Source organism: Canis lupus, chromosome 38 (assembly GCF_011100685.1).
Source record: "Canis lupus familiaris isolate Mischka breed German Shepherd chromosome 38, alternate assembly UU_Cfam_GSD_1.0, whole genome shotgun sequence".
In the NCBI taxonomy this organism is placed as follows: Eukaryota; Metazoa; Chordata; class Mammalia; order Carnivora; family Canidae; genus Canis; species Canis lupus.
The window spans coordinates 15,592,592-15,620,350 of NC_049259.1; the positions used below are offsets into that span (position 1 = coordinate 15,592,592).

General features: G+C 42.8%; 2 protein-coding genes across 5 annotated transcripts in view; one reads left to right on the plus strand and one right to left on the minus strand.

Moving 5' to 3' along the window:
- Positions 1-13,471, plus strand: part of IARS2 (isoleucyl-tRNA synthetase 2, mitochondrial) — a 62,420-nt gene extending 48,949 nt beyond the window's left edge. Inside the window, exons 16-23 of the mRNA XM_038586173.1 lie at positions 1,917-2,019; positions 3,618-3,743; positions 4,353-4,484; positions 6,165-6,271; positions 7,034-7,179; positions 7,895-8,085; positions 10,895-11,039; positions 12,323-13,471. Coding sequence (XP_038442101.1) covers positions 1,917-2,019; positions 3,618-3,743; positions 4,353-4,484; positions 6,165-6,271; positions 7,034-7,179; positions 7,895-8,085; positions 10,895-11,039; positions 12,323-12,465 — 1,093 coding nt within the window. The 3' untranslated portion in view covers positions 12,466-13,471. The remainder of the gene's footprint in view (positions 1-1,916; positions 2,020-3,617; positions 3,744-4,352; positions 4,485-6,164; positions 6,272-7,033; positions 7,180-7,894; positions 8,086-10,894; positions 11,040-12,322) is intronic.
- RAB3GAP2 (RAB3 GTPase activating non-catalytic protein subunit 2) overlaps positions 13,057-27,759 on the minus strand; it is a 100,482-nt gene continuing 85,779 nt past the window's right edge. For 2 of the 4 annotated variants that reach the window (XM_038586172.1, XM_038586170.1), the window contains exons 27-35: positions 26,627-26,693; positions 24,551-24,621; positions 22,098-22,133; positions 21,911-21,994; positions 21,403-21,621; positions 18,595-18,684; positions 18,120-18,341; positions 16,239-16,397; positions 13,057-16,037 (exon numbers count right to left, since the gene is read on the minus strand). In XM_038586172.1, coding sequence (XP_038442100.1) covers positions 15,882-16,037; positions 16,239-16,397; positions 18,120-18,341; positions 18,595-18,684; positions 21,403-21,621; positions 21,911-21,994; positions 22,098-22,133; positions 24,551-24,621; positions 26,627-26,693 — 1,104 coding nt within the window. In that variant the 3' untranslated portion in view covers positions 13,057-15,881. The remainder of the gene's footprint in view (positions 16,038-16,238; positions 16,398-18,119; positions 18,342-18,594; positions 18,685-21,402; positions 21,622-21,910; positions 21,995-22,097; positions 22,134-24,550; positions 24,622-26,626; positions 26,694-27,759) is intronic. The other 2 variants (XR_005385717.1, XM_038586171.1) reach the window with 2 other exon arrangements.

A 27,759-nucleotide genomic window follows, 5' to 3' on the forward strand; every position in this document is an offset into this window, starting at 1 on the left:
GCTTCGTTGTCTTATTTTAAGAAATTGTCCCAGCCACCCCTGCCGGCAGCTGCCTCCACCCTGATCAGTAAGCAGCCATCAGTCTCCTCCAGCAAAAAGATCACAATTTGTTGAAATATCAGGGGATAGTTAACATTTTGTAGTGATAAAGTATTTCTAAATTAAGGTTTGTACATTGTTTTTTTAGACATAACGCTATTGCACACTTAATATAGTACAGTGTAATGTAGTGGAAAGCAAAAAATTCCCTTGACTCGCTTTATTGCATAATCTGGAGCCAGACCTGCCTATCTCCAAGGAGAACACCTCCTTTATTAGCTTAGTCTTTTGTTTTATGAGAGAAATGAATTTGAAGTAAAAAAGAGAGACAAAGACAATACGGAGAAGTCTTGTCGCTGGTACACACTGTCGTTCCCACAAGAGGTAGTAACAGCAGCATTGACTGGAACAGTGGCGACATCTGCGAACAGCTAGATCTTGAAATATGGGAAGACTGGGATCCCTGGGTGGCGCAGCGGTTTGGCGCCTGCCTTTGGCCCAGGGCGCGATCCTGGAGACCCGGATCGAGTCCCACGTCGGGCTCCCGGTGCATGGAGCCTGCTTCTCCCTCTGCTTGTGTCTCTGCCTCTCTCTCTCTGTGTGACTATCATAAATAAATAAAAATTAAAAAAAAATATATGGGAAGACTTGTTACACAGGGGTGTAGAGAATGGTATTCTACGTTGACTGAAGACAGCTTGAGGTCAAATATTCTTATACACAAATGATTAATGAACATTCCTGTTGTGAATTGTATTAGATTAGATATTCTTAATAAGCTATAGATCATTGATTTTCCTTATTTAAGTGAGTGGATAGAGAATCAGAACAATTCTTAAATAGCTTAAGATTTTTGCTGCCTCACAATGAAAATGCATCCCAGAACAATTTACATATTTGTTTCTAATATAACATGCTTTTATTTTTTTTAAAGATTTTATTTATTTATTCATCAGAGAGAGAGAGAGAGAGGGGCAGAGACACCAGCAGAGGGAGAAGCAGGCTCCATGCAGGGAGCCCAATATGGGACTCAATCCCGGACCCTGGGATCACGCCCTGAGCCAAAGGCAGATGCTCAACCACTGAGCCACCCAGGCATCCCTATAACATGCTTTTAAAAGCGAGTAGAACAACAGATATATATTTGCCTCAAATTGTCTTTTTGAAAGTAATTTTGAAATGATAATCTGTTCTTTTTAAGACATACTTTTTCCTGGTTAGTTTTAATGATCAAAATCAATACATAATAAATGCTCAGGAATTTATTTAAATATTTTATTTATTTATTCATGAGAGACACAGAGAGAGGAACAGACGCTGGAAGAGGGAGAAGCAGGCTCCATGCAGGGGGCCCGACATGGGATTCGATCCCGGGTCTCCAGGATCACACCCTAGGCTGAAGGCGGTGCTAAACTGCTGAGCCACCTGGGCTGACCTCAGGAAATATTTATGTATTGAATGTAAACATCAAAAATTTTTCTGTGTGGGCAACCTGGGTGGCTCTGCGGTTTAGCGCCGCCTTTGGCCCAGGGTGTGGTCCTGGGGGCCTAGGTTCAAGTCCCACGTCAGGCTCCCTGCATGGAGCCTGCTTCTCTCTCTGCCTGTGTCTCTGCCTCTCTCTCTTTCTCTCGCTCTCAAATAAATAAATAAAATCTTTAAAAAAAATTTTTTTTTCTGTGTATAAGTAGAGAGTTCCTATCAGTCTTGATACATAAGCGGCTGAGATTTAGACTTTAAGAAAAGCTTTCATCCATAATCTGTCAAGAAAAATCCTGTTTTTTTTGTCAAGCTAAGATACTCTTTTTAAGCTATAAGTGATCTTCAATGAGGTCATTATAATTGTGTTTATTATCAAAATGGCTGATTTGTCTTCTTAGGACAGTGGTCGTTCATGGATTTACCCTTGGAGAAAAGGGAGAAAAGATGTCCAAGTCTCTTGGGAATGTCATCGATCCTGATGTGGTCATCAATGGAGGACAAGTAGGTGGTTCTCTAAAACTTTTTTTTTTTTTTTAAGATTTTATCCATTTACTCATGAAAGACAGAGACAGAGAGGCAGAGACACAGGCCGAGGGAGAAGCAGGCTTCCTGCGGGGAACCCGATGTGGGACTTGATCTCGGGACCTGGGATCACGCCCTGAGCTGAAGGCAGACACTTAACTGCTGAGCCACCCAGGTGTCCCTGTTTTTGTTTTTATTTTTTTTTAATTAAAATATTTTTAATTATTTTTTAAAGATTTTTATTTATTTATTCATGAGAGACACAGAAAGGCAGAGACATAGGCAGAGGGAGAAGCAGGCTCCCTGCAGGGAGTCCGATGCCGGACTTGATCCCAGGACCCCAGGATCACACCCTGAACCAAAGGGAGACATTCAACCACTGAGCCACCCAGGTGGCCCTAAAACTTTTGTTTTAAGACTTTTAAATTGGCAGCCAAAACCTTAATGTAGTTATTTCAATGTAAAATGACAATAACAACAAAACTATCTTTTAGGCTAATAGCAGATGACTTATCATGTTTTAAATCTAAATTCTTTTTTTTCCTCCCAAATTTTTATTTAAATTCTAGTTAGTTAATATGTAGTGTAATACTGGCTTCAGGAGTAGAATTTAGTGTAAATGTAAACTCTTAAATAATACATGATTTTAATGAAAAAGGGAAGTGCTGGGATTGTGGCCCAGTTGACTAATTTCAAGTTTGAATCTATATTATAGGTCCTGAGGTCCTGAGCCATGCTATCCCTCCCCTATTTTTTTTTAAGATTGATTTATTTATTTTAGAGACTGCACGTGTGTGCGAGCATGGGGAGGGGGCAGAGGGAAGGAGGGAGAGAGAGAGAGAGAAGCAGACTCCTCACTGAGCATGGAGCCCACACGGGGCTCCATCTCATTACCCTGAGATCATGACCTGAGCCACAATCAAGAGTTAGACGCTTAACTGACTGAGCCACCCAGGCACGACCTCCCTTTTTTAAAATTAAACTTCAAAAATTTGTTAAAATTTACTTAAAACAAAAATTTACGGTTACATGGAAACAGTGTAAGAAAAAAATTTAGATTGCAACTTCATGTTTCACTATTCTTGGAAATTATACACTTTAAAGCAAGTCATTAATGAACATCAAATCTGGGGTTGCTGATAATTTATTTTGGAGTTAGTTTCAGAAATTACTTGTCTGTTATTTTACTCCTCTGGCTTTTTACTGCCATCCTAATGTCCAGTAATCCTTGCTGTGTGTAAGGTGAGTCCTGGAAGGGAGTGCAGCCCTTCCAAGACCCCCTCCACCATCGCTGAGGCATCAGGGCCCCGCTCCCGCCACCAGCTCTAGTCCATGGATGTGTCAGGCTCGCCCGCATCCGCACACACAACCAGACTGCAGCGTGCACTCTTCGGCCCAGTGTTGTTTTTCACAGGCAGCTGACTCCTGCGGTTGTTAGCCCTTATTTCATGACAGTGCAGGTATATCTTATCCACATGTCGTGCTCAGATAGTGCTCAAGAGGAATACCTAAAACATTTGTTCACCTAATGAATTGAAAGCCATTTAAACGTTTATGTCTTTTTCGTCCACTGAAAGGATCAGAGCGCAGAGCCTCCCTACGGTGCTGATGTCCTGCGCTGGTGGGTGGCCGAGTCCAACGTCTTCACTGAAGTGACCATCAGCCCGTCTGTACTTAATGCTGCCAGAGATGATATTAGCAAGGTCAGAGTCCCTCTTCTTCCTATTTCTGAATACGAAGTTAGCGAAATAACTTAAAAAAAAAAATGAGGAACATTTTGTTTGGTATCACAAAAAAGTGAAAATGAGTTTCCACACGTTGTGAGCATTTAAAGATATCTTGTGTTTAAAAATATTAATAGTGTAACCCTAAAGTTTTATGTACTGTACTTGGTATTTTATAAAATACAGCCTAATACAAAATTAATTTTATATACTTTCATGTGCTCAATGACCTTTCACCTTTTATTCCAGTTATTTTTATTTTTGCCTGTGAAGCAGGTGAAAATAACACTCTTACCTATATAGATGAACAAATTGGGCCACTAATAGCTGATTTGCCTGTAAAAGGTTAGGAAGAAATATAATGAAATGTCAGTCCACGTGTAAAGTCCAGTGGTGGTTTCTACAACTCAGCTACTGAAATGAGAGTCTCTTTTTTTTGCATTTGTAGTCTCAGGAATGATCTTTATAAAATGTCCCATTAAGAAAGTAACATGAATTGTATAAAAATCATAGAAAAATAAAATAACTTTTCAGTAAGAATTGAAGGCCTATATTTTTTGACTGCATATTTTTTCTCGATATTAATAGCTCAGGAATACACTCCGCTTTCTCTTGGGAAATGTCGCTGGTTTCAACCCAGAAACAGATTCCATTCCTGTTAACAATATGCATGTCATAGACCAGTACATGCTGCACTTGCTGCAGGATTTAGCAAACAAGGTAAGTACAAATTAATAAGCTTCTGGAAAACAGAAATATGAGCACTGCCGAGTGTTGAGATTGTGAGTTGTGTGCAAGCAGAACAGACATTATTAGAAGTAGTGGCTGTAGCACTAAGCAGAGTTACACTTGACCAGTTCTGCACCTTCCCAACATTGCCAGGTTGACTTTAGGTATGTGAAGTTTCAGTTCTTTCCTGGTTTTTCTTTTTTTTTTAAGATTTTATTTATTTATTCATGAGAGACAGAGACAGGCAGAGGGAGAAGCAGGCTCCATGCAGTGAGCCTGACGTGGGACTCGATCCCAGGTCTCCAGGATCAGGCCCCAGGCTGAAGGCGGCGCTAAACCGCTGAGCCACCCAGGCTGCCCCTTTCCTGGTTTTTCAAAAAACTAGCAGCACCTGGTGTAAACAGTAGGCCCAGGCTGCCCCTCAGACCCCATTTCCCTCCCAAGATTAGGTTTAGATATTTCTCCCAACAGGAAGGAATAAAGTAGGCCTCTATTTTATCTGCAGTTACCCCTCAAAGTATAGAAATACCTGAAATGACTATTCTGTGTGTTTTGTAAGATGTTTTCTCATTATAAATAAACCCAGATAATGTGTGTTTTCTCAAAAGTTAGACGTGTGGCTGTTCCCATGTACCCGTACGTCAGAGACACACACCAGCGGGCTTTTGCCCAATTTTACTTTTCAGGCATAAATGAGGGAACACTGGCAACTTGCACTTTGCTGTTTTCATATGGTGTGGGGTTTTTTTTTTATAAATTTATTTTTTATCGGTGTTCAATTTGCCAACATACAGAATAACACCCAGTGCTCATCCCGTCAAGTGCCCCCCTCAGTGCCCGTCACCCAGTCACCCCCAACCCCCGCCCACCTCCCCTTCCACCACCCCTAGTTCATTTCCCAGAGTTAGGAGTCTCTCATGTTCTGTCTCTCTTTCTGATATTTCCCACTCATTTTTTCTCCTTTCCCCTTCATTCCCTTTCACTATTTTTTATATTCCCCCAATGAATGAGAACATATAATGTTTGTTTTTCTCCGATTGACTTACTTCACTCAGCATAATACCCTCCAGTTCCATCCACGTGGAAGCAAATGGTGGGTATTTGTCGTTTCTAATGGCTGAGGAATATTCCATTGTATACATAGACCACATCTTCTTTATCCATTCATCTTTCGATGGACACCGAGGCTCCTTCCACAGTTTGGCTATTGTGGACATTGCTGCTAGAAACATCGGGGTGCAGGTGTCCCGGTGTTTCACTGCATCTGTATCTTTGGGGTAAATCCCCAGCAGTGCAATTGCTGGGTCGTAGGGCAGGTCTGTTTTTAACTCTTTGAGGCACCTCCACACAGTTTTCCAGGGTAGCTGCTCCAGTACACGTTCCCACCAACAGTGCAGGAGGGTTCCCCTTTCTCAGATCATTTAAAACCTGATCCCTTCTTTTGAGGAGTGTTCTTATGTAGTTTCCAGAATAGAATGTTCATCATTTTCTGATTGTTGAATTTGATACCCCAAAATGTCTTAAGGATCCTCAGTCACTCTTGCATGTCTCCTGTTTTGTATCCATCTGCCTTTGAAACATCGTTTGAAAAGGTACACATTTTGCCCATGACGGCTTGCATTTTTGTTTGCTTACCCCAACTTCCAATTGATTTTGACTTTTGTTCCCTAGATTACCGATTCATATAAACAGTATGATTTTGGAAAAGTTGTTCGGCTGTTACGAGCATTTTATACCAGAGAGCTCTCTAACTTTTATTTCAGCATAATCAAAGACAGGTATGTATGACTGAATATTAAAACATTCAAAAAAAATAAATAAAACATTCAGATCTTTCTTGAGTGTCTACTTGGCAAGTGTTGGGTGTACAGGGGTGAGCAAGAAGGGCAGTGCTGTGCAGTTAATAAGTTGAGTTCTTGAGTCAAGTGAGCATACACACCTCATAGTGTCATGATGTAAAGAGATCATACAAGGAATGTGCTTTGTGCCATGTTGATCGAGGGAGCGGGTACTAATATGAGGTGACGAATATAGTACCTCTTCTCAGGAGTTTGTAAATTTTAAGGAGGAGAGACCAACATACAGGCACCTGTTACCACAATAGCATCACGTTAAGATCAGACCCTTTTAGGGGAAGGCTTGGTGCTTGGACTTCGTTGATAGCAACCAAGCCGACGTGAGGGTCAGCCCCGACCCCTAGCACCTCAAGGGTTGTAACTCCCAGTCCTCTGCACGCGCTGATAAGATTGTAAGGTACGTACCGTCAACTAACATGTTAGTCGTCCTCCAGCGCGCAGTTAGCTCTCTCAAAGACAGAACTGGATGCAGCACAGCCGCTAAGAGAGGTTTTGGAGGAGGTGAGCACACCCGGACGGAGGAAAGTGGAATAGAGGACTTACAGATAAAGTCCTATGACAGCATCTTATTCTTAAATTAGACGTAGGGTTAGCTGCTGTAGGAGTGAACCGCCCGAGGCGCGTCCTGCGTCCTCCTGGCTCGGCACTCTCCTGTCCCCTGCTGAGCACGTTGGTCTTGTCCAGGCTCTACTGTGAGAAGGCAGGCGACCCCAAACGGCGCTCCTGCCAGACCGCATTGGCCGAAATTCTGGATGTCATGGTTCGTTCTTTTGCTCCCATTCTTCCTCACTTGGCTGAAGAAGTGTTCCAGCACGTACCTTATGCTAAAGGTAAGGAATACTCGCTTGGTCCTCGAAATGAGAAGGACCCTTGATGAGGGTCGTGACTTCTGATTTCATCCACTTCGTGGAAGGGGCACTTTCTCGCCCACGGTGAGCACTTTGTAGAGAACATGTCTCGGGCCTTTAGACTTTTCTGCACTTGATTGTCGCGGAGCAGCATGGATTTCCGGGTGGCCGTCAGGCCACCTTGACAGGGTGCCTTCTGCAGTGTGTGAGCGGCTTGACTATGCTGCAAAATCGGTTTTTCCTCAATATCTAAATGTCTGAAATATATTTTAGGTCTTTTAAAAACCAAGTGTAGTGCCTTTTAATGAATGATTTTATAATAGTTTTTTCCCTCTGTATTAAGCTTTCAGAGAATCAGTAACTACAAAAATCCAGAAGAGGAGGAAAAGCCACTCATAATCTTACTCTCCAGAGACAACTATTGTTAATATTGGGATCTTTTTTTCTGTTTTACTTTCTTTGAGGTATCCTTTTTTCCCTTTGGGATCTTATTATATGTATTTTCCTTTGTTTAGATTTCCAAAGGCGAATATAAATGTTTGGTAAGCATTTAGAATGGCTCCATAATATTTGCCATAAATACCAATTCTTATTTCCCCTGAACAGTAAAATATTTAATGGTTAGTGCGTTCTCTACAGTTTAGAATATATGTAAATTATTTTACTTTTGTTTATTTATTATTCTTTTGTTTCAAAGAACCCAAGAGTGTATTTCGTACTGGGTGGATTAGAACTAGTTCTATCTGGAAGAAGCCTGGATTAGAGGAGGCGATAGAGAGCACGTGTGCCATGCGAGATTCGTTCCTTGGAAGCATCCCTGGTAAAAACGCAGCCGAGTACGAGGTTATCATTGTGATCGAGCCCGGGCTGCTTTTTGAGATAATAGAGGTGAGTGGCGGTTTGTCCCTTTGGAAGTGAGGTTAGTGTCCTAAAGTTTCACCTGACATTTGGCTTTTAAAAATCTCTATATAAGTAAGATTTTTTTAGGTTAGTAATCTTGTAATCCTGAATACTATCACGGATTCTTTGTTTCCCCCTTTTCAATACTTCCTCTCCCTTCTCTTACAAAACATGTACTCTCTTGCTACGTCCTTCATTAGTGGGGCCAGGGAAGTTGCAACAAGTCCTATCTGAAATGCAGATTCTCAGGGCTATTTAGGTAAGTGATAGAAACTAATGACATTATTACACTACACAAAACTTGAGGATTTTGTGTTAAGGGCCTAGTTTTCTGTGAATTTTGTCCATCTGGACCAGGTTCAAAGCAAATCTAAAAAAATATTTCCCTCTTTTTCTCAGGAGATATTTTTTAAAACAAAAACAAAAAATTTATTTTTTTGTTTTTTATTTATTCATGAGAGACACACAGAGAGAGGCAGAGACACAGACAGAGGGAGAAGCAGGCTCCATGCAGGGAACGCGACGTGGGACTCGATCCCGGGTCTCCAGGATCACAGCCTGGGCCGAAGGCAGGCACTAAACTGCTGAGCCACCCGGACTGTCCTTCTCAGGAGATTTGAAGAAAATTCATTTGCTCCAGCAAGTTACCATGCCATCTCAAAGCATTCATCCTATTTTTATTTCCAAAGAGACCATTAGGATTTTCTTCTTGGGATTCTTAATATTTTCTTTCTTTTTTTTTAAGATTTTATTTATTTATTCATGACAGACTCACAGAGAGAGAGAGAGAGAGAGGCAGAGACACAGGCAGAGGGAGAAGCAGGCCCCATGCAGGGAACGCGACGTGGGACTCGATCCTGGGTCTCCAGGATCACGCCCTGGGCTGAAGGCGGCACTAAACCCCTGGGCCACCAGGGCTGCCCGGGAATCTTAATATTTTCTTTGAAGTTTTACTGCTATCATAGTTTGCTAAAAATGACCAACTCATTTGGTCAGTAAGCTCAGTTTAAAATTTTAGTAATGTAATTTTAGATTTGAGGTTTACAGTCTGTAGGAGATTGTTGATCAGACAGTAGATTATTTCAGTAAGATACTCATTCACATTTTAAAATTTGTAAGTTGGGAGGCACCTGGATGGCTCAGTCGGTTCAGTGTCCAGCTCAGGTCATGATCTCTGGGTCATGGGATTGAGTCGGTTCTGCTCAGGTCATGATCTCTGGGTCATGGGATTGAGCCCCGTGCTGGGCTCACGCTCAGCACAGAGTCTGTTAGAGATTCTGTCTCTTTTTTTCCCTTTGTCTAACCCCCTGCACATGTGTGCTCTAAAATAATTTTTTTTTTAAGATTTTATTTACTTATTCACAAGAGACACAGAGAGAGGCAGAGACACAGGCAGAGGGAGAAGCAGGCTCCATGCCCGATGTGGGACTTGATCCCGGGACTCCAGGATCACGCCCTGGGCTGAAGGTGGCACTAAACCACTGAGCCACCCAGGTGCCCCAATAAATAAATGTTTAAAAAAATAAAGTGTATGTGCTGGGAGGCTCTGACTCCTTTATTTTATAAGCAAGGGAACTGAAGACCATTGAAACTGTGGCCTAGCCAAGGCTACATAGCCTAGTTTTGGGTTTTCCTCCTACATGTTGTGTGTCTTTTGACTCCATGAGTTCTTAAGTTAAAAAAAATACGGGTTGTTTGGATCATTTATATTGGAAAAAGTAGTTTGGGATTTTAAAAAATAATGTATTTTTCTTAGGGATTACACTAAGTATCTGTTACTTGGAATCCTGCATCTATGAATTACTAACTGCATGAACTTGTTAAGACCAAATTAAGCTCTCAGAATTGCCTGTTTTTTCTTGAGTTTTTAAAAAATTTTTGAGAGAGTACACAAGCCGAGGGGGAGGGGGGGCAGGGGAGAGTTTCAAGGAGGCTCCACACTCGCACAGAGCCTGACACGGGCCTCAAGCCCATGACCCTGGGATCGTGACCTGAGCTGAACTCAGGAGTCTGCCACTTAACTAAGCCACTCAGGTGCCCCTTATTTTTTTTTTAAAGGAATGTTTGTATTGGGTTATAAACTCATTTTGAAGAGAATTACAAGGAAAAATGTAAAAATGCTTATCAAATATCTAACTTTATTCACTTCAGAATACAGTACATAGTCTCTGTGTTATTCAGTTGCCACCATTGGTCTGTGTTGCCAAAAGCAGGTCCGTTTAGTTTCCTTACACCTCTCCTAGGGTGGGAGGCAGGACACAGGGAAAGCCTGGGCTCCGAGGTAACGGACCTGGGCTAGACGGGCAGCTCCGCCACCTACTGCTTGAGAACCATGAGGAAGTAGCTGCTCTGAGCAGGTTTCCTTGTTTGGAAAATGGGGATGAGAAACACTGTGGTGATTAGAGACGGCGGACATTTAGCACCCAGCACAGTGAAGCGCCTGGCGTAGAGTATATTACGTACAGAGATGGGCTGTTGCCTGAAAATATTTTAGTTAAAACCTCTCATTCTAGGGACGCCTGGGTGGCTCAGTAGGTTAAGTGGCCGAGTCTTGACTTCAGCTCAGGGTGGTGGGATGGAGGCCACCACTCATCAGGGAGTCTGCATGAGATTCTCTGCCTCCCCCATCCCCCTGTTCTCTAAAACTAAAAACAAAACACAACAAAAATCCCTTTCCTTCCTGTAAGAATTGATTTAATAAGATCAACTTAGGAGATCATGGTACCAAAGGGTCACGCATTGGATGCCAGAATTTGCAGTGAACCCATAGACGGTCACTCTGACATCCTATTCCCAGATGCTGCAAGCGGAGGAGACTTCCAGCACCTCTCAGCTGAACGAGCTAATGATGGCTTCCCAGACAACTCTACTCTCTCAGGATCCACCGCTCGTAACCACGGATGTAATCGAGCGCCAAGGGACGTTCCTGATCAACCTAGAAGGTAAGGAGGAGACGAGAGGAACCGGTGGGACCCAGACAACAGGGATAATCCCAGTCACCTCCAGCTTTGCGGTGGATCAGACCTGATCCTAAAGGCAAATATGTTCTTGGAACATCTTTTTATGGCACCTGGCCAAGTTTGTAAACCCACTCTCCGAAGTGTCCTGCTTGATGAACTTGGGAACAGGGCCAGAGCCAGGCGAGGGCTTCCCTTCCCTTGGCTAAGGGTCATGGTAGGTGACGCGGGGCGGCCTCCCTCTTTCGTGTCCTGCTTCCTTGGCACCCAGGATCCCAGGACTGCCTAGGTCGCCCCCTCCCCGGTGTGGACTCTGAAATTTCTCCCTTGCACACTGTACATGAAGAGCTAGCCGTTCTTAACGCAGGGCTAAGAAGTTGGACGGAGCCCTTCCCACTGTGGCACCTCGTGAGCAGACGGCTCGCGGGCATTTGAGAGAGGATTTTTGTCGGCCTCGTTCATTCCCTGCGGCGGTGCACTTGGGAACATGACCCTGTGGGAACGGTGACCTGCCTGTGTTCCTCGAGGTGTTTAGGTGCCTTCAGGAGGCGGGAGGCCCCGTTATGGGCCTCAGTCTACATGTGAGGCCTGGAAGCACTGACCAGGTAGTAAAGATGCTCACCAGCTTTTGAAAGTGTGAACGTACATTCTTCGTATGACGGCTAGAAAGTAACTTTCCTTACTGTAACTAATTCACTCTGAAGTCTGGGAGTATTGACAGTGGAGAAATTTTTGTCTCCTTTTGTCTAAACCAAGAATTTTTTTTTTCTTTTTTGAGGTAGGGGTGAGATGTGGAGGGAGGGGCAGAGGGACAGCTAGAGAGTCCTAGGCGGGCTCCACATCCTGCTTGGAGCCCGACCCCAGACGCCCCTACACCAAGGTTTATGTGGGGACACTGCAGTTGTCACCGTGGTTTGGCTCTTTCTACAACTCTTGTGTAGCTGTAGCGGGAGGGTCACTTATCAGAACGGTGCCCGGATGAAGAGCTAGAGGCCTGCGCTGCCCGAGGAGATCCGAACTCCGAGACCCGGGGAGAATCCATTAACCTCTCACTCGGGGTTTCTGCTTCCTCAGCGGTCTTCAGTGGTCGGGGTGCGAGTCCATGTCACAGCTGGTGACGGAACGTGGGAAACGAAGTCATACGGACTGGCTTTACCCAAGGGAGGGAGAAAGCTTTGAAAAAGGAACACTGGTAAAACCAGTCAGTCGATAGGAAATAGGGAGACCAGGTGAACGCCCCTCAGTGTCTTCCTGAATCTTTCTCACAGGTGGTGATATTCGCGAAGAGTCTTCATATAAAGTAATTGTCATGCCAACTACCAAAGAAAAATGCCCTCGTTGTTGGAAGTACACAGCTGAGTCTTCAGATACACTCTGCCCCCGGTGCGCAGAAGTCGTCAACGGAAAGTAAGAGCTCAGCGTGCTGGCGGCAGCTCTGTGAGCAAGAAGGCGTTGAGAGTTCTGATGGACTCTTCACAACACCGGGGAGAGCAAGCCTAGATTTAGGTCGTGAGTGGAGGAGTAGTAGCGTAAGGGGCAATTTCAGAATTACAAGCTTTTCCTGTATTAGATAATATATATATATATATATATATATATATATATGCAGAAAAATCTAAATATGCAGATGGACCTACACATATCCATAATGGATTTATCGAGAACAGATACACTGAAGAATGTGTGACTTTAAATGTGGCTGACCAGAAAAGTTTTATATTTTATAAAGCTTCTTGACTCAGTATTTAAGTTCTATAATGTCTAAAAATAAAGGCATCTGGAAATTGACGGATTCTGAAGTTGCAAAAATCAAGTAAAAAAATATGGTCTCCGAGGAGAATGGCAGAGGTGTGTTTCCCTTAGAAAAAAGATTTCATTCGGCCTCACTAGTGAACATTATCCTTTGCGCAACAGCTAGGTTTTTTTGTTTGCATTAGAAAGAAAACATCACCGAACTTGTTATTCTTGCACAAGAGGAGGAAACACAATATAAATACTTATATTTATGAATGTTGAAACATGAAAGCTGAAAATTTATTTCACTAATATACATAAGTTCACAACAATGAACAGACACAGAAAATAGAAGTATGTACAGAATGTCATTACTTACAGTACATTACAGTAGGTAACAGCATGTTATAAACAGTTCAGGATTGGATTAAAACCTTTACAGGGACGACTAATTCTATTCAGCAGACACCTAACTTTTAGAAGCCCAACAAATTCATTCCTGTCAGGGTGACGGAGGGTTTTCACTGTTGCTATGGAGTACTTTAAAAATACCTGTCTTTTCTAAATGAATGAACCACAGCAACTCTTAAGTGAACATTATATTCCATGAAAGCTTAATATTATTAAATCTGTTTTGATTTTAAGTTGTAATCAACCATTAAAAAAAAAAAAGGCAATTTAAATGTAATAGTGCTTACTTTGACCTTAGATGAATTTTTCTACCAAAGGTGAAACTCTCCATTTCTTATTTTCTTTTTGCAAAAGTATGAAGCATTTAGAAGGTCGGTGCTATGTTCCTCTTCACCTATGTTTACGTGGCTCTTCTAAGTTCTACATCTAAACACAACCTGTAACGTAGAAGTTATGATTATTTGAAAACACTTCTGTTTCCTTCAGCATTATGCAGTGGAATTTAACAAGGTACAGATGCCTAGGTTACTGTTGATGCCTAGGTGAAGAAAGGTGTGTGGGGCGTGGGGCGTGGGGCGTGGGTGGGACTTCTCTCTGGAGAGACACTACTAGTTACTGGCTTCCCAGCAGGAAGTGCGACCCACCTTTGTTTCAGAAATCACCCATTCTTCATGAAATCTAATTTTTATTTGTGGCTCTTCATTGTTACAGAATGTGTACATAGGTATTTTTTCTCTCAGATTTATTTTTAAAAAGCCCTTGATGAAACAGTAAGATATTTAACTGCTTTTCTTATTAACCTTATAACTCAGAATTGCCTTAAAATTCCTTGAATGGTAAATCTTAGGATTACAAATGTAACTACAGGTTTGTAATTCAATGATTTGTTATGATCCTATGAGTCATATTTCAGCTTATTAATAATCTCAACAATCCCCAAGTTTATGTTTCCTACCAGAATGAGTCTAACCAGCTTTATCATCTAACATGTTTATTAGGTACTCCCTCTCCCCCCCAAAAGTGATAATAGAATCAAAGTGAGGATTTAAAGTTTCTTTGGCCAGCCTCCAAAATTCGTAACTACTTTCTGAGTATTTAGAAAAATCACAGGAAGAACGAATCTTTTAGAATGCATGTAACGTGACTACATAAAGCTAGGCCGGTTTACAAGAAATCTATGACTGCGTCTGGACGGGCCGGCGGAGATCCAAGCAGAGGCTGAGAGGCTGGACCAGCGTAAAGGACCTGTTCTGTGCTGCTACTGGACGGAGCGTGTATCTCCCATCAGACTTCCAGGCCCTCACCCAAATATTCAAGACATCTTAAAGCTTTATCTTTCAAGATTCTTAAAGTAAATGGTAATCATTAAGTTTTATACAATTATTCTTATTTGGGTGTGATCCTTCAGTTAGAAAGAATTTACACTGGGATATTCTCAAACATGAGACTTTTCTTTATATTCTTGAGGGGCATACTCCTCAACTCCACAAGTTGCTAAAGTTGGCTTCTTACAAATACGTGAAGCAACATCTTTATCACAATGAGTTACTATGAATAACAATCGTGATCCATGACAGAGATCGATAATTGCACCGTATGGCTACATTCCAAAGATACACTGTAATAAATACTCGGTATTTGTAGAGCTCAAAGCACTTTTTATAGAGTTTTGGTTAATCTGGTTTTAATCGACAAATAATTATTCAGCACTTGGACTGCTCTAGGCACTCTAGGGTACAAAATTAGTTGTATTTTATTCTCTCAACCCAGCTGTGAGGTAGGTTTGCAAAGCTGTAATATCACTAGACCTTTTCTGTATTATTCCCAAGAACAGATAACGTTACCGTATCCCAGAAGCAGACATTTCTAAACACTCGTAGGAAAAATAAATTGGACTTAAATTTTTAGCATCTTTGCCCTTGTTTTTAAACATAAATTTTACAAGATAATACATTTTTACAATTACCTGATGTGGATACAACTTTGAATCTTGGCAAAAAGTAAATCTTAACTTACACTGTAATTAATTTTGCTTTGTTGCTTGCATCTCAGATTCTCAACTTTGGCAAGTACAACAGGTTAAGGGTTCTGTTCAGTGTCCCTTCTGATGAATATGATGATCTCGAACCCATTCCTCCTCCAAAGCAAGGTCATCCTCCTCCGGTGGCGGCAGCATAACCTCTGGGAAAGAACCTGTCCGCATCCAGAACTCCAGGCGGCAGCCCAGTATGTTGGATTTAAGCATGCCAACAAAAGCGAGTGGGATGGTGCTCTAATTTTACTGATGGGGACTATACATGAACACATTTAAATTTAATTACAATAACATTTCGAGTACGAAATATAGAATCTGATAATAAGAACATAATCTGTAAATTATAACCCATTTGAAATAGCAAAGTTTACCCATTAAGCTACTTAAGTGCTTAAATTAGAAATAAACAGTAAAACATCTGTGTTAGTAATTAATGGTATAATTGATATTTGTTTGTATTTTATCTCCAATGTTAACCAAAGGAGTGGAATTTAGCCAGGACTGCACTTTTAAAAAGTAGTATGTATTTTTATTTTACAAAAGAAGAAAGACATACACTTCCTCCATAAAATTCCAGATCTTACTATGTAAAATTACCATGCACTAAGAGAGTCACACGGTTTTAGACCGTTTTCAGTACGGAAGGGTCATAAGGAAGGGAGAGAGATGGCTTCCACAGCCTCAATGAGGTGTAAGGCTAAACCATACTGCCCGTGGTTTTCTGGTAAAAGCTCGATTACTTTAGTTACTAATTTAGCCGTTGTTGCGATTGGCACGTCCGTGTTTTGAAGATCTTGGGGATTCTGCAAACGGGACACAAGAATAACCCATCAGCGCCGCACAGCAGTAACGCTTCCTCCCTTAAGAGGGGTCGGGATAGAGATTGCCCAGTAAGTGCTCTGGAACCCACTTAGGCCTGCCGCTTAGAGTTTCTCCCCAACTGTTAGTAAACGTGCATCTAGGAGAGCACCCAGTGACCCGGTCACTCAGCCTCCTGTACTTACCATGGCCTTGAGCCAAGTACAGAGAGTGGGTGGAAGTCTGGCGAGCAGCTCCATCCCTTCCTTCGTCTGCGTGTGGAGGAGCGCGTGAGCCAGTCTCTGCCCCGTTAACACCAGCAGCTGCGAGGCCAGGACCTCCTTGTCCTGGACCTGGAGAATGGCCTGCGGGGGGCGCATGGACGGGGGCACAGTAAGAGCGGCCACGCGGCCGGCTGACCCTGGCACACGGCTGGCTGACCCTGGCACACGGCTGGCTGACCCTGGACACAGCTGGCTGACCCTGGCACACGGCTGGCTGACCCTGACACACGGCTGACTGACCCTGGACACAGCTGGCTGGCCCTGGCACACGGCTGGCTGACCCTGGACACAGCTGGCTGACCCTGGCACACGGCTGGCTGACCCTGGCACACGGCTGACTGACCCTGGACACAGCTGGCTGGCCCTGGCACACGGCTGGCTGACCCTGGACACACAGCTGGCTGACCCTGGCACACGGCTGGCTGACCCTGGCACACGGCTGGCTTACTCCAGCACATGGCTTACTCTAGGAAAGGCTTTGCCAGTCAAGAGCTTCTAGTTCATCTTTCAGCTGTGGCCATGTGTACACCCAAAAGAAAGTCCAAATCAAATTTCGTGTTCAAAATTCAAATTTCTGCTCACTGCCTCATTCTTATCTCCTCTAATTTTTAAAAAATATTTTATTTAAATTCAGTTTGCCAACACCCAGTGCTTATTCCATTAGGTGCCCTCCTTAGTGCCTATCACCCTAATTTTTTAATTCAGTATGACTGTAAGAATCATTTTTTTAAGTTTATGGCAAAAAAAGGGAATTAAATCACATGACTACTTAAAACCTAACGGCTTCTGAAAATACTGTGAAAAACCATGCACTATGAAGTATGTGATCTCCCCCTGCCCACCTGCCCAGTCCTCCCACTTCTGTATCCTGGCCTGCCATGCGTGGTCCCCCACTTGGCCCTCTGGTCTCGGGCCCTGCCAAGCTAGTCTCGCCCCAGGTCCTTGGACCTTCTCATCACTTCTGCCTCAGGCATTGTTGCCCCAGTTTCCTGGGTGACTGGCTGCATCTTATCCTTGGGACTCAGTTCAGAGGTCACCTCTGACCACCATATGTAGTAGCTCCTGTTTATTCACATGATCCTATTTTTCTTCACAACGTTTATCACTCAGTACAAAATTTAGCACGCTTGCAGTGCCTGCGGGGCTCAGTCGGGTGTCCGACTCTTGATTTTGGCTCAGATCATGATCTCAGGGTCATGAGATCAAGCCCTGCACTGGGCTCCCTGCTGGGCGTGAGGCCTGCTTAAGTTTCTCACCCCGACCCTACCCATGCTTGCATGCTGGCTCAAAAAAAAAAAAAAAATCCAACATGTTTCCTGGCTTCTAAATAAACCATCAATTCCATGAGGAAGGAGCCTTGTCTGTTTTGTGTGCTGCTATGCCTCTGCACAGTACAGGCCTGGCACACTGCAGGGGTTTATTAAACACAGACCAGAAACAGGAGTTTGACTACAGTTTTATATTTAAGATTTTATTTATTTATTTGAGAGAGAAAGAGCGTGTGAGAGTGAGAGATTACGAGCAGGGGGAGAGGCAGAGGGAGAAGCAGACTGCCTGCTGAGCAGGGAGCCCGATGTGGGGCTTGATCCCAGGACCTTGAGATCACGATCTGAACTAAAGGCAGATGCTTAACCGACTGAGCCACCCAAGTGCCCTACAGTTTTAGATTTTAATATTCTATTGTTTTTGTGTTCAGAAGTCCTAACAAAAGGAAAAGCAAAAACCTTTATTGGAGCCTTTACTGATTTGTCACTCCAACTCTAATTTTGGTCATTTGAGCCCCCGCTCACAGGGTGAGCTCACCTCCTCTCCTAAGTGGTCCACGCCATAGTTGTAGAGTTCGCTCACGTAATGCCTTCGAACAGCATCTTCACTGACTTGCAGGTGATGAGCCAAATCCACAGCTAGAACTGGCCAATCTTGGTCTTTCCCAAAAGGAGTGGTCGGTGCCTCTTCTGAGGACTCTCCGTCCTTCACAGCTAAATGCTGGGCCTGGACAGCCGCACTGACGACTTTCAGTAAGAACTTGCAAACGGAGGAGGATAGAGAGCACGGTCAGTGTGCATCAGTAAAAAAATGTCTAAGCCAAGTAACTGGCTTTCCTGTCAATGAGGTTGGCTTTTCCATGGAAACTAAAAAGATTACCAAAAAGAAACATACCACTGAAAGGGAAATTAGCTTTCAAGAATACCTTGAAAGTGGTCATCCTTTAAGGTCAGCTAAATTTTTGATTTACTGTTTTCTTCTGAGAAACAAAAATAAAATCAATGTAATTTACCTGTTGTCGTATAGAAATAAAATTTGGATCCATCTCCCCACTAGGTAATAACTGAATTGAAGTTAGGTCTTTGAAGAATGCATTTTTCCCCTAAAGAGAGAGAAAATACCAAGAAAACAGATGAGTATGGATTATTATTAAGGGCAGGACAAAAGATTTAAAAACTGAAGTCATTTCATCAGTGACTCATGGTTGATCTGTCTTCTCGAACAGTAACATTTTAGGACTGTATTCAGTTACCCCTTAGAGCAATTATCCAGTATGTGGTGGGTGGCCCCTGACGTACGATCCCCTTCTCCTGGTCCGCATGCCTGGCCGGCAGAGTGAGGCAGATGGTAGCGTGCCGTGTTCACGATCACATTACAAAAGGGCTGGAGCTTCTGCCCTGGGTGCTCCTCTTCACTCTCACTTGCTCGGAGGGAGCCGACTGCCATGGTGTGACCTGCCTTATTCTGGAGAGGTGCACGTGGCAAGAATAGTCTTGCCCACAGTCGTGTAGGATTGCCAGGGGATCCCGTCTCCACCCAGTGGGGGCTTGAGATGGGCTGAAACCCCAACTGCAGACGCGTGAGACACTGAGCTACAGACAACTCAATGGGCGGGGGGGGGGGGGGGGGGGGGGTGTGGAACCCAGATTCCCGACCCACAAAAATGGCAGTAAATGTCTGTTGTTTTCATCCACTAAATTTTGAGGTACTTTGTTTTGCAGTAATAGGTAAGTAAGACACAGTGTGTCTCTGCATCCTTTTATTAACACTTGTTCAACTGTTTGAAGACACCCTGTTGAAAAGCCAAAGCAGAACATCAGAAAGCTGGGTTTCAGAAAATCCTTGGGAGGAAATGTGATACAGAGCAAAGAGTGCTGGCCTCCGGAGGTCAGAAAGGCTCGGGCCCTCGTGCCAGGCCTACCGCTTCCCACCAGGTTACCTGGGTTAACAAGCAACGCCATCGTCCCGGACTACTGTGTTTCCACCTGAGGTCATCCCAAGTGTCTTCTATTGGACTTTCTAGATGAAATAATCTCCGACTACAGGTCATCTAGTGTGACTGCCAGTTAGGATGAAGCTACTCATCCTTTAGCGATGAGGAACAGCAGGCATCCTAGGGCAACCCACTGCATTTTGGACATCACTGGTGTACAGTTTTTCCACAGGGGCACCCGGTGGCTCAGTTATGTGTCTGTCTTCAGGTCAGGTCATGATCTCAGGGTCCTGGGACTGAGCCCCACGTTGGGCTCTGTGCTCAGCAGGGAGTCTGCTTGTCCTTCTGCCCCTCCCTGCCCCGACTTGGCTCCTTCTCTTCCCTCATCAAATAAATAAATAAAATCTTTTAAAAAAAAGTTTTGGGGGATCCCTGGGTGGCGCAGCAGTTTGGCGCCTGCCTTTGGCCCAGGGCGCGATCCTGGAGACTCGGGATCGAATCCCATGTCGGGCTCCCGGTGCATGGAGCCTGCTTCTCCCTCTGCCTACGTCTCTGCCTCTCTCTCTCTCTCTCTCTCTCTCTCTGTGTGACTATCATAAATAAATAAAAATTTAAAAAAAATTTTTTTTGCACATACTGACCCACACACAGTCTGTGACTCTATAGTTCCCATGCAGCGGTCTAAGTTATTCTAAGGGTCTAGCTCTACACGGCCTTTGGGGTGGGGGAGATGCATGCACATGTGAAGCACCATTTATCATTTACTACACTGCACACGGTGCCAAGCACTTCATGTGCATATGTCACTTACCCTCACAACAACCCTAGGATAGGCCCTGGAATGAGCGCCTCTGAATAAGAAAGCTGAGGCTGGTAGACGGCAGAGCTGGGGTTCGCCTCACTAGCCCAAGTGCACTGCCTCTGTGTGCGTGGGAGTCGCCAATGGTCTCAGGCCCCTCAGCGTGAGAGGCACTGAGGCTGGTGGCACCACAGGCTTGTCCAATTCTGGCTGTGTTCTGGCTTCACAAACCCCCTTGTTGAGGGGAGTACTGAGCCAGGCACTTCATTTTGGTTTTTCCTTAAACAGACTAGAGCCCTAGTGATGGAGAGGGAGGGACAGATAGGATGTAAGGAAGAGGTGACAAGAATGACTGACAGCCGATGGGGGGCCCGAAGGGAAGTGAGTTAGGGCACCTCACGGCTTTGCACCTGAGGCTGGGGCCCACAGTGAGCACCAGCCCCCTAGGGGTTCAGGAGGAACCGCAGTTTAGGTCAAGGGCAGGTGGGGGCGAGGGGTGGAGGTGTATGCCAGGTAAGGGGTGTCTGAAGCCGCAGAGCACATCCTAAGAGGCATTCAGTAGAAATAGGCGCCGCAGGGGCGCCTGGGTGGGGCAGCAGGTTAAACGTCTGACTCTCGATGTTGGCTCATGTCATGATCTCATGACTGTGAGTCGGAGCCTGCACTGGGCTCTGCGCTCAGAACAGTCTGCTTGAGATCCTCTCTCTCCCTCTGTCCTTCCTGCTTGTGCTCATGTGCACACGCTCTCTCTCTAATAAACAAATCTTAAAAAATATATATACGGTTCGAATTTAGTTAACAGGTGAGGCCTGCAGATACACAAGAGGGAGTAAATGAGTCTGTCCAAGAAGATGCAGAAGGAGAATGGCAGACAGCTGCTAGGGCAAAATGACGGAACCAGAACAGTGAAGGTGAGCCAGAGCTACAGGCCAGGGACAGCGAGCAGAGCGCCCCACAGCGGGTGACCCCCGACACGTCACAGAAGTACTGAGCAACTTCTATTGAACAAGACAGTCCTGCTTATTGTCCTGCCTGCGCCTGCTAATCCCTCAGCGGCGAGATGGCTCGGAAGTCCTTCGGGCACTTACCTTACTATCAAAGAGTGAAAGTGGCTTCACAGTCTTCAGAGAAAACCTCATAACCGCATACAGGATGGAACACAGGACAGAATGGTGCTCCACCAGAGGGTAGTGGATGTGTTTCTGTTCGAGGGCCAGTTCCACTATGGAGATCGGTCCTTCGACAGAGAGCCACGCATCCTCCGTGTCCAGGACAGGCACTTGCATTTCATCCCTGCTCACATCGGCCTACACGTGTGGAGAACAGAGAATCGTGTTCAGAATCGGAGAAACGACAGCTTGCAAAATAAATACCTTAACAGCTTACAAGCAGGGAAGTGCAAAGCCCTTTTCTCTCCCAAATTACAACAACAAAAAAATCAAATCTAACTTTTTTGTAAGAAAACACTATTTGGGGAGCCTAAGTCAAAACTTAGAAATGAATAAATGAAAAAAACTTCTTTCTATACTCCTTTCCTAAGTCCAAAGATTTTAAAAACATTTAATACCTCAGAGGCAGTTCAGAATGAAAATATACCTCTTTTACCTCCATTAAAGTTTGAAGAAGATCCAAGCAGGAGCCAAGGAAAGATGTCATTGCTGTGTCACTCATCCCCACATCCTGTTTTTACAAAGGAACACAATTAGCGCATGCCCGAGACAAGGTTTTCTATGCAAAGTGCAAGATGAACAGCTGTACCTCTAGTTATGGGAGATTCACTTACCCTTCGGCATAACCTATCCTTTGGTGATTTTCCAACCTAAGAAAACAGGATATAAAATACTATATTTATTTAACAGTTTAAATAAAAAGGCATTACTATGGTACTATGGCACAGAAAGTAAAAAGTAAGCAAACAAAAAATACAAACTCACCTATAAATAAATGTTGGTTCTACTCATTTATAACAAAATGCAATTAACTTTGTAGTGGAGCTTAAAACTATATTATGAAAAATATGTCACTGGGCTCACAAGTAATCCTTTTGCAAAACTTATTTTTGAATTAAATTTTAAGAAACCCTCTAAAAATTTGGTCCTCACTTTGTACAATCAAACGACTTGTTGCCTTAAAACCCAGAACCAAACTCAAGGTTCTGAATAAAGAGGAGCTAAGAATTTTGCTTGTTGATAAAGATACACAATAATTCTAAACGGTCACAAGGAGGGGAAAAACAATCTAATGCAGACAGAAGTTATATTCCTGACTCAGAAAACTGGCTGATTTTCTCGATTCAGTAAGTACTTAGTAAGTTCTACTGTATACTTTAGAGAGGGTAGTAAGTGGGAGATGGAAGGTACGTCACTTGATAAGAATTCCCAGGAGGCAGTGATAAATCAGGGGAGACGGGGCTCCAGTACCCAGGCCCCTGCCTCATTACCTCCCTGAGGTCACTGCAGTGGCCTTCAAACAACCAAACTCAGCCCATCCCAACCCCCACATATTTCACCATTTTAAAAGAATCATCTTTTAAAATGCAAATCTGAACATACCAGTCTTCTGCTTAAAACTGCCCCAGTGTCTTCCAGATAAAAGAACAGCTACCACTTACTGAGCCCTCACCAGATGTGCCAGACCCTAGGCTAAGCAGTTTACACAGATTGTTAGAAAACCCCAAATCCACAGCCCGCATGGGAAATGCTTCACGCTCTGCTCCCCGGAGCTCCTTCCTACAGCCCGTCCTCCAGCACACCAACCTACCGGCAGCTCTGCATCAAACATGTATTCGGCTGGAATATGATTTCTTCTCACCCACTGCTTCATATATACCTGTCCTCCAAGATTCAGCTCAGAAGCCTTCCCTTTGACTTGTTATTTATTTACCTCCTCTTCTCAGTCTCTGAAGCACCCTATTTATCTTTTGGACTGGGAGTTCTTGGAGGGCAGGGGCTGAGACTTTTAGCTCTGTAACCACAGGACTTAGCACAGTCCTTGGCACATAAGAGATCCTTACAATAAATATTTATCGAATGGATCATCAAAACTCTCTGCCTCCTATTCAGGACAGTTTAAATTCAAATCCAAGTTGTGGGGCTCAAATGTGACCGCTGATGTGAGAATACTATAAAACTCAATGGTAACATACATGCAAAAGGCTTCGCACTATTGTTCTCCCAAAAGAGCGACAGTCAGACGTAAAGGAGGACAGAGCAGTATCAGAAAGGCCCCAAGGAGCAAGTTGGAAAAAAAGAAACATTTAAGCGGGCAAGGAAGGTGAGCACACAAGAAAAATCAGGTTTCACTATAAAACCTGTTACCAATAACAGCAAAGAAAGCATTTTCAGTGGAGCTGTGGCCCAAGGGGTCTGAATGTAGTGTGGCTCAGGGTTTAGGAATGTCTGTCACTGTACATTTGAAAGAACGTGTTGTAATTGTAGTGATAACTCTCCTGACATCCACGTAACTGATGCCAGATAAACCTACATTCTTGACTGGCCTGGGAACACACTGATGGGGCCCAGGGCACCCAGCAAGCTCGCAGCTGCCGCTCCCATCAGCTGAGTTCTATGCCCACATGCTATGTTTGTCCCTAAAGCTATTTAGGCTGGTTTTAATATGTAATATTCTAATTATGTAACTTAAGTAACTGATAAAATGTGAGGAAAAAAGGGAGTTGTTATACTAGGTTGCATGCTTTAAAGACATACAGAGTAGCTGACTCCTAGCTCTACTGGATTAGATGCAGAGGAAGCAACTACAAAGATGAGAGCATAAATTTTAAAATCTAAAGATTTTGCACTCAGACTGCATCACAACTTTAAAGAACTGGGATCTAGAAATCATATGCAAGGCCTTTGGGGTGAGCTTTACATAGGAAAACTTAAAAGTAGGATGGCAGCTGACCCCATTCAAAGAAAATACCTTGATCCTACATCCAAAGATTGAAGAGTAAATTGTACATCTGTACACTTTAATTAAAAATAAGGTGCAACTCCTTCCCTCAAGCAACCATGAGTCCTACTCTCTTTGCTTAGAGGCTTTTAAAGTACAGTACTCTCAAGGATCTGGAAGGTTCTTCTCCAGGTCATCAAAATGCCAGCACTAGGCACGACATTTAACTGAGCATTAGTAAAATGTAATATCAAATAAAAAATAGTCTAACAAGGCCCACTGTAAATACTCTAGTATCAATAATCAAGGAAACAAAATAAACACGTACATGAAATTTAAAATTACCTTATCCATCAAGTATGTAGCAGCAGAAAACCTTTTAACCAAGAACGTATTCCACATCATCAGAGCAATGCCTAGATGGCAAGTAAAAGTAGTAAATAGAAGGCTTGTCTGTTTCTGATTTTATCATTCTTAACAAATTACTGTCTTCCTTAAACTTATAAAACTATATGGGCTATTTATGTAGATATCGTTTCTTACATCTTATGTAATATTTATTTTTTTTTTTTTTTTTTTTTTTTTTTTTTTATTGGTGTTCAATTTACTAACATACAGAATAACACCCAGTGCCCGTCACCCATTCACTCCCACCCCCTGCCCTCCTCCCCTTCTACCACCCCTAGTTCGTTTCCCAGAGTTAGCAGTCTTTATGTTCTGTCTCCCTTTCTGATATTTCCCACACATTTCTTCTCCCTTCCCTTATTTTCCCTTTCACTATTATTTATATTCCCCAAATGAATGAGAACATATAATGTTTGTCCTTCTCCAATTGACTTACTTCACTCAGCTTATGTAATATTTATAAAGTAATAAAAACCTTTATCTTCAATGATAATTAGAACTGAGCTGTGTAAGATGATATCTAAATGGCCAGTAAGTGTAAAGATAATTATATAATTAGTTATGGGAGAAATACAAATTAAAATCACAAAGAAATTTCAATACACAACCAACACAAAGACTAAAAAAAAAATTTTTTTTTTAATAGATGGCACCAAGTGTTGGAGAAGATAAGGAAACCACTGGAATGCTCATAGATTGCTGGGGGCATCAGAAAGCGGTAAACCACTTGGAAACCACTTGGTAAACCACCTGTTTGGACTTATCTTCTAAAGCTAACTACATGTCTACCATATGACCCAGCAATTCTACTGTCTAAAGGAACACAAAGATGAGTGTTGAGAACAGCTTTATTCAAAATAGCCAAACAAGAGAAACAACCCAATGCCCAAAATCAATTTTTACCTATGTAACCACCAACTAAAGTGACATATAAGGAAGTATTAAAACACTAAAAATATAAAAACCAAACAAGAAATATATGCTATATACTTCTATACTCAATAAACCATGGCATCAACATTTCTGAAAGTGCTGTCAGTTAGGCAGCTTAAACATGACATTTCCCATGTGGTCAGTACTACCCAGGTGGCTGCTTCTGTATCTAGGGGTGAGGGCCTCAGAGGCTGTGGGGAGGCCAGGAGGCTGACTCACTGTACAAACGGGTAAGTTCTTACTTAAAGAAATACTAGCCTGAAGTTAGTAGTGGCTTAATTTTAAATTATCAACTAAGGATAGAATTCTCTAGACCATATTTTCCAAATGAGTCACTTTAAATCTTCTTTTTTCCTCCTAAGAAGAAGGTAAGATCTAAGAGATGAATAAATAAAATTTTCAAGTTCTCGTCACATAAAATGAGAGAAATATTTTAGAATTTCTCCAATTTGAATCATACCACCTGTGAGAAGGTAGTACTAGTACTGGTAAAGAATAAATGAGTAGCTTCCCCAAAATTCATCACGCAGACACCAACTTGATACCTCTGTCTTATGTCGCTCAACATCTAGTTTCACCACTTAGTAAAATAACTAGGCTCGTGCCAAGCTCCTCCATTCATTCTTCCAGGGAAACCCATCTATCTATTTAATGGACCCAGGAGCCTGTTTACAATTTTTCCATAACAATTTGTGACATTTTGTCAAGGAGACATCAGTAGTCCCCACGTTACAGGGACTTAAAAGAAGTACTAGGTAGTTTGTTAGGCTCTTGGCTACCAAACTTTTTCATCAGCAACTTCAGTCCTGAGAAGCCCATAGCCTCTTTTCCTTATCTACCTGTGACCAAAACAGAAAATCAGTGGTTTATGTCTAATATTCTCCTTACTTCTCCCCTCTCATCCCCTTCTGCATAGCATTTTTCCAAGTGATTAAAAGAGCCAGTGCTTTGCATGTCACAATACACATACACAGTTATGTGTTGGATGGTAGGACCATCAAATAAAAACTGAACAGAATGTGAACTTAAAGATTCCTGCTTCTTTGGTCCCCACCAGCTATGTTTTAGCATCTATTTACTTACCATTCTGAACATGTGCGTTAAGAATGTGCTTCAAGTGTTCTATCGACCTAACGAAAAAACGTGCTTCCTTACATAGAGGGAGAAAAAAAGAGAGAGAGAAAAGAAGAGGTATCATTTAACAGATGTTTCCAATACAAATGGGGACTTTTTACATAAATTTCTGCATGAAGCTGTCGAAGAATGTGGTGATAAGAACATGGAAGTATTAGGTAAGAGATGATTTTTCATAGGATAGTATCAATGGTCTCTCTTAAATTCACATTACCTATATGATGACTGATACCTAGAAACCCCCAGGTCATATATGCTGACATCTAGAATCAAAATTTACTGTGGCTTGTACATAACAGCAATATTTTGTCTAATAAATACTTGAATTTCACACAGATGTGAAAATGGTGAGTTTACTTCTTCACAAATATCATTCATTCATTATTCAACAAATAGTTATTGAGCAACTACTATGCACCAGGCTATTTGAGGCACCAGAGATACTGTAATGAACAGAGACCCAAATCCTAGCCCTCACTAAGGTTACATTCTACCAAGGGAGCTAAATATATAGTAGATTAGTGATAGGTGCCAAGGAAAAAAACTAAAGCAATGATGGGAAACATGATCAGAGAGGATGTCAGAAATTCAACTCCTTCTAATCAAGGTAGTTGCTTACATATTAACACTCAAATATAGCATGTAAAACTGATGAGATTACCCAGAGAGTTCCTAAATAATTTTATAGGCTGTACAAACATCAAACATGTCACCTCTGCTAATATATCCTGGTGTTAGCAATTTTCCAAAGGCGATTTCAAGTGTTTTGATCCTAATGAAGCTGTGTGTGAAAAATGGTGGAACCGGGGTAGGGGTTGGATGGAGCAAGGAGAATTAACAAGAAAAGAAAGAAAAATGACCACTTATTTGAAATGTAAACAATTTCAATTGACAATGATAACATTAATCAAAATGTCAGGCACGATACATGCATTTTCTCTATAAACTGCTACAACTTTATAAGACAGCTAGAGTCCTGATTTACTTTTAGTAGAAAATCAAGAACAAAGGATTCAGAAGTGTCCCAGAGGTCATACAGCTAGTGAGGAGAGGCGATGTGGCTCTCTGTGTCTGTAGGCTGC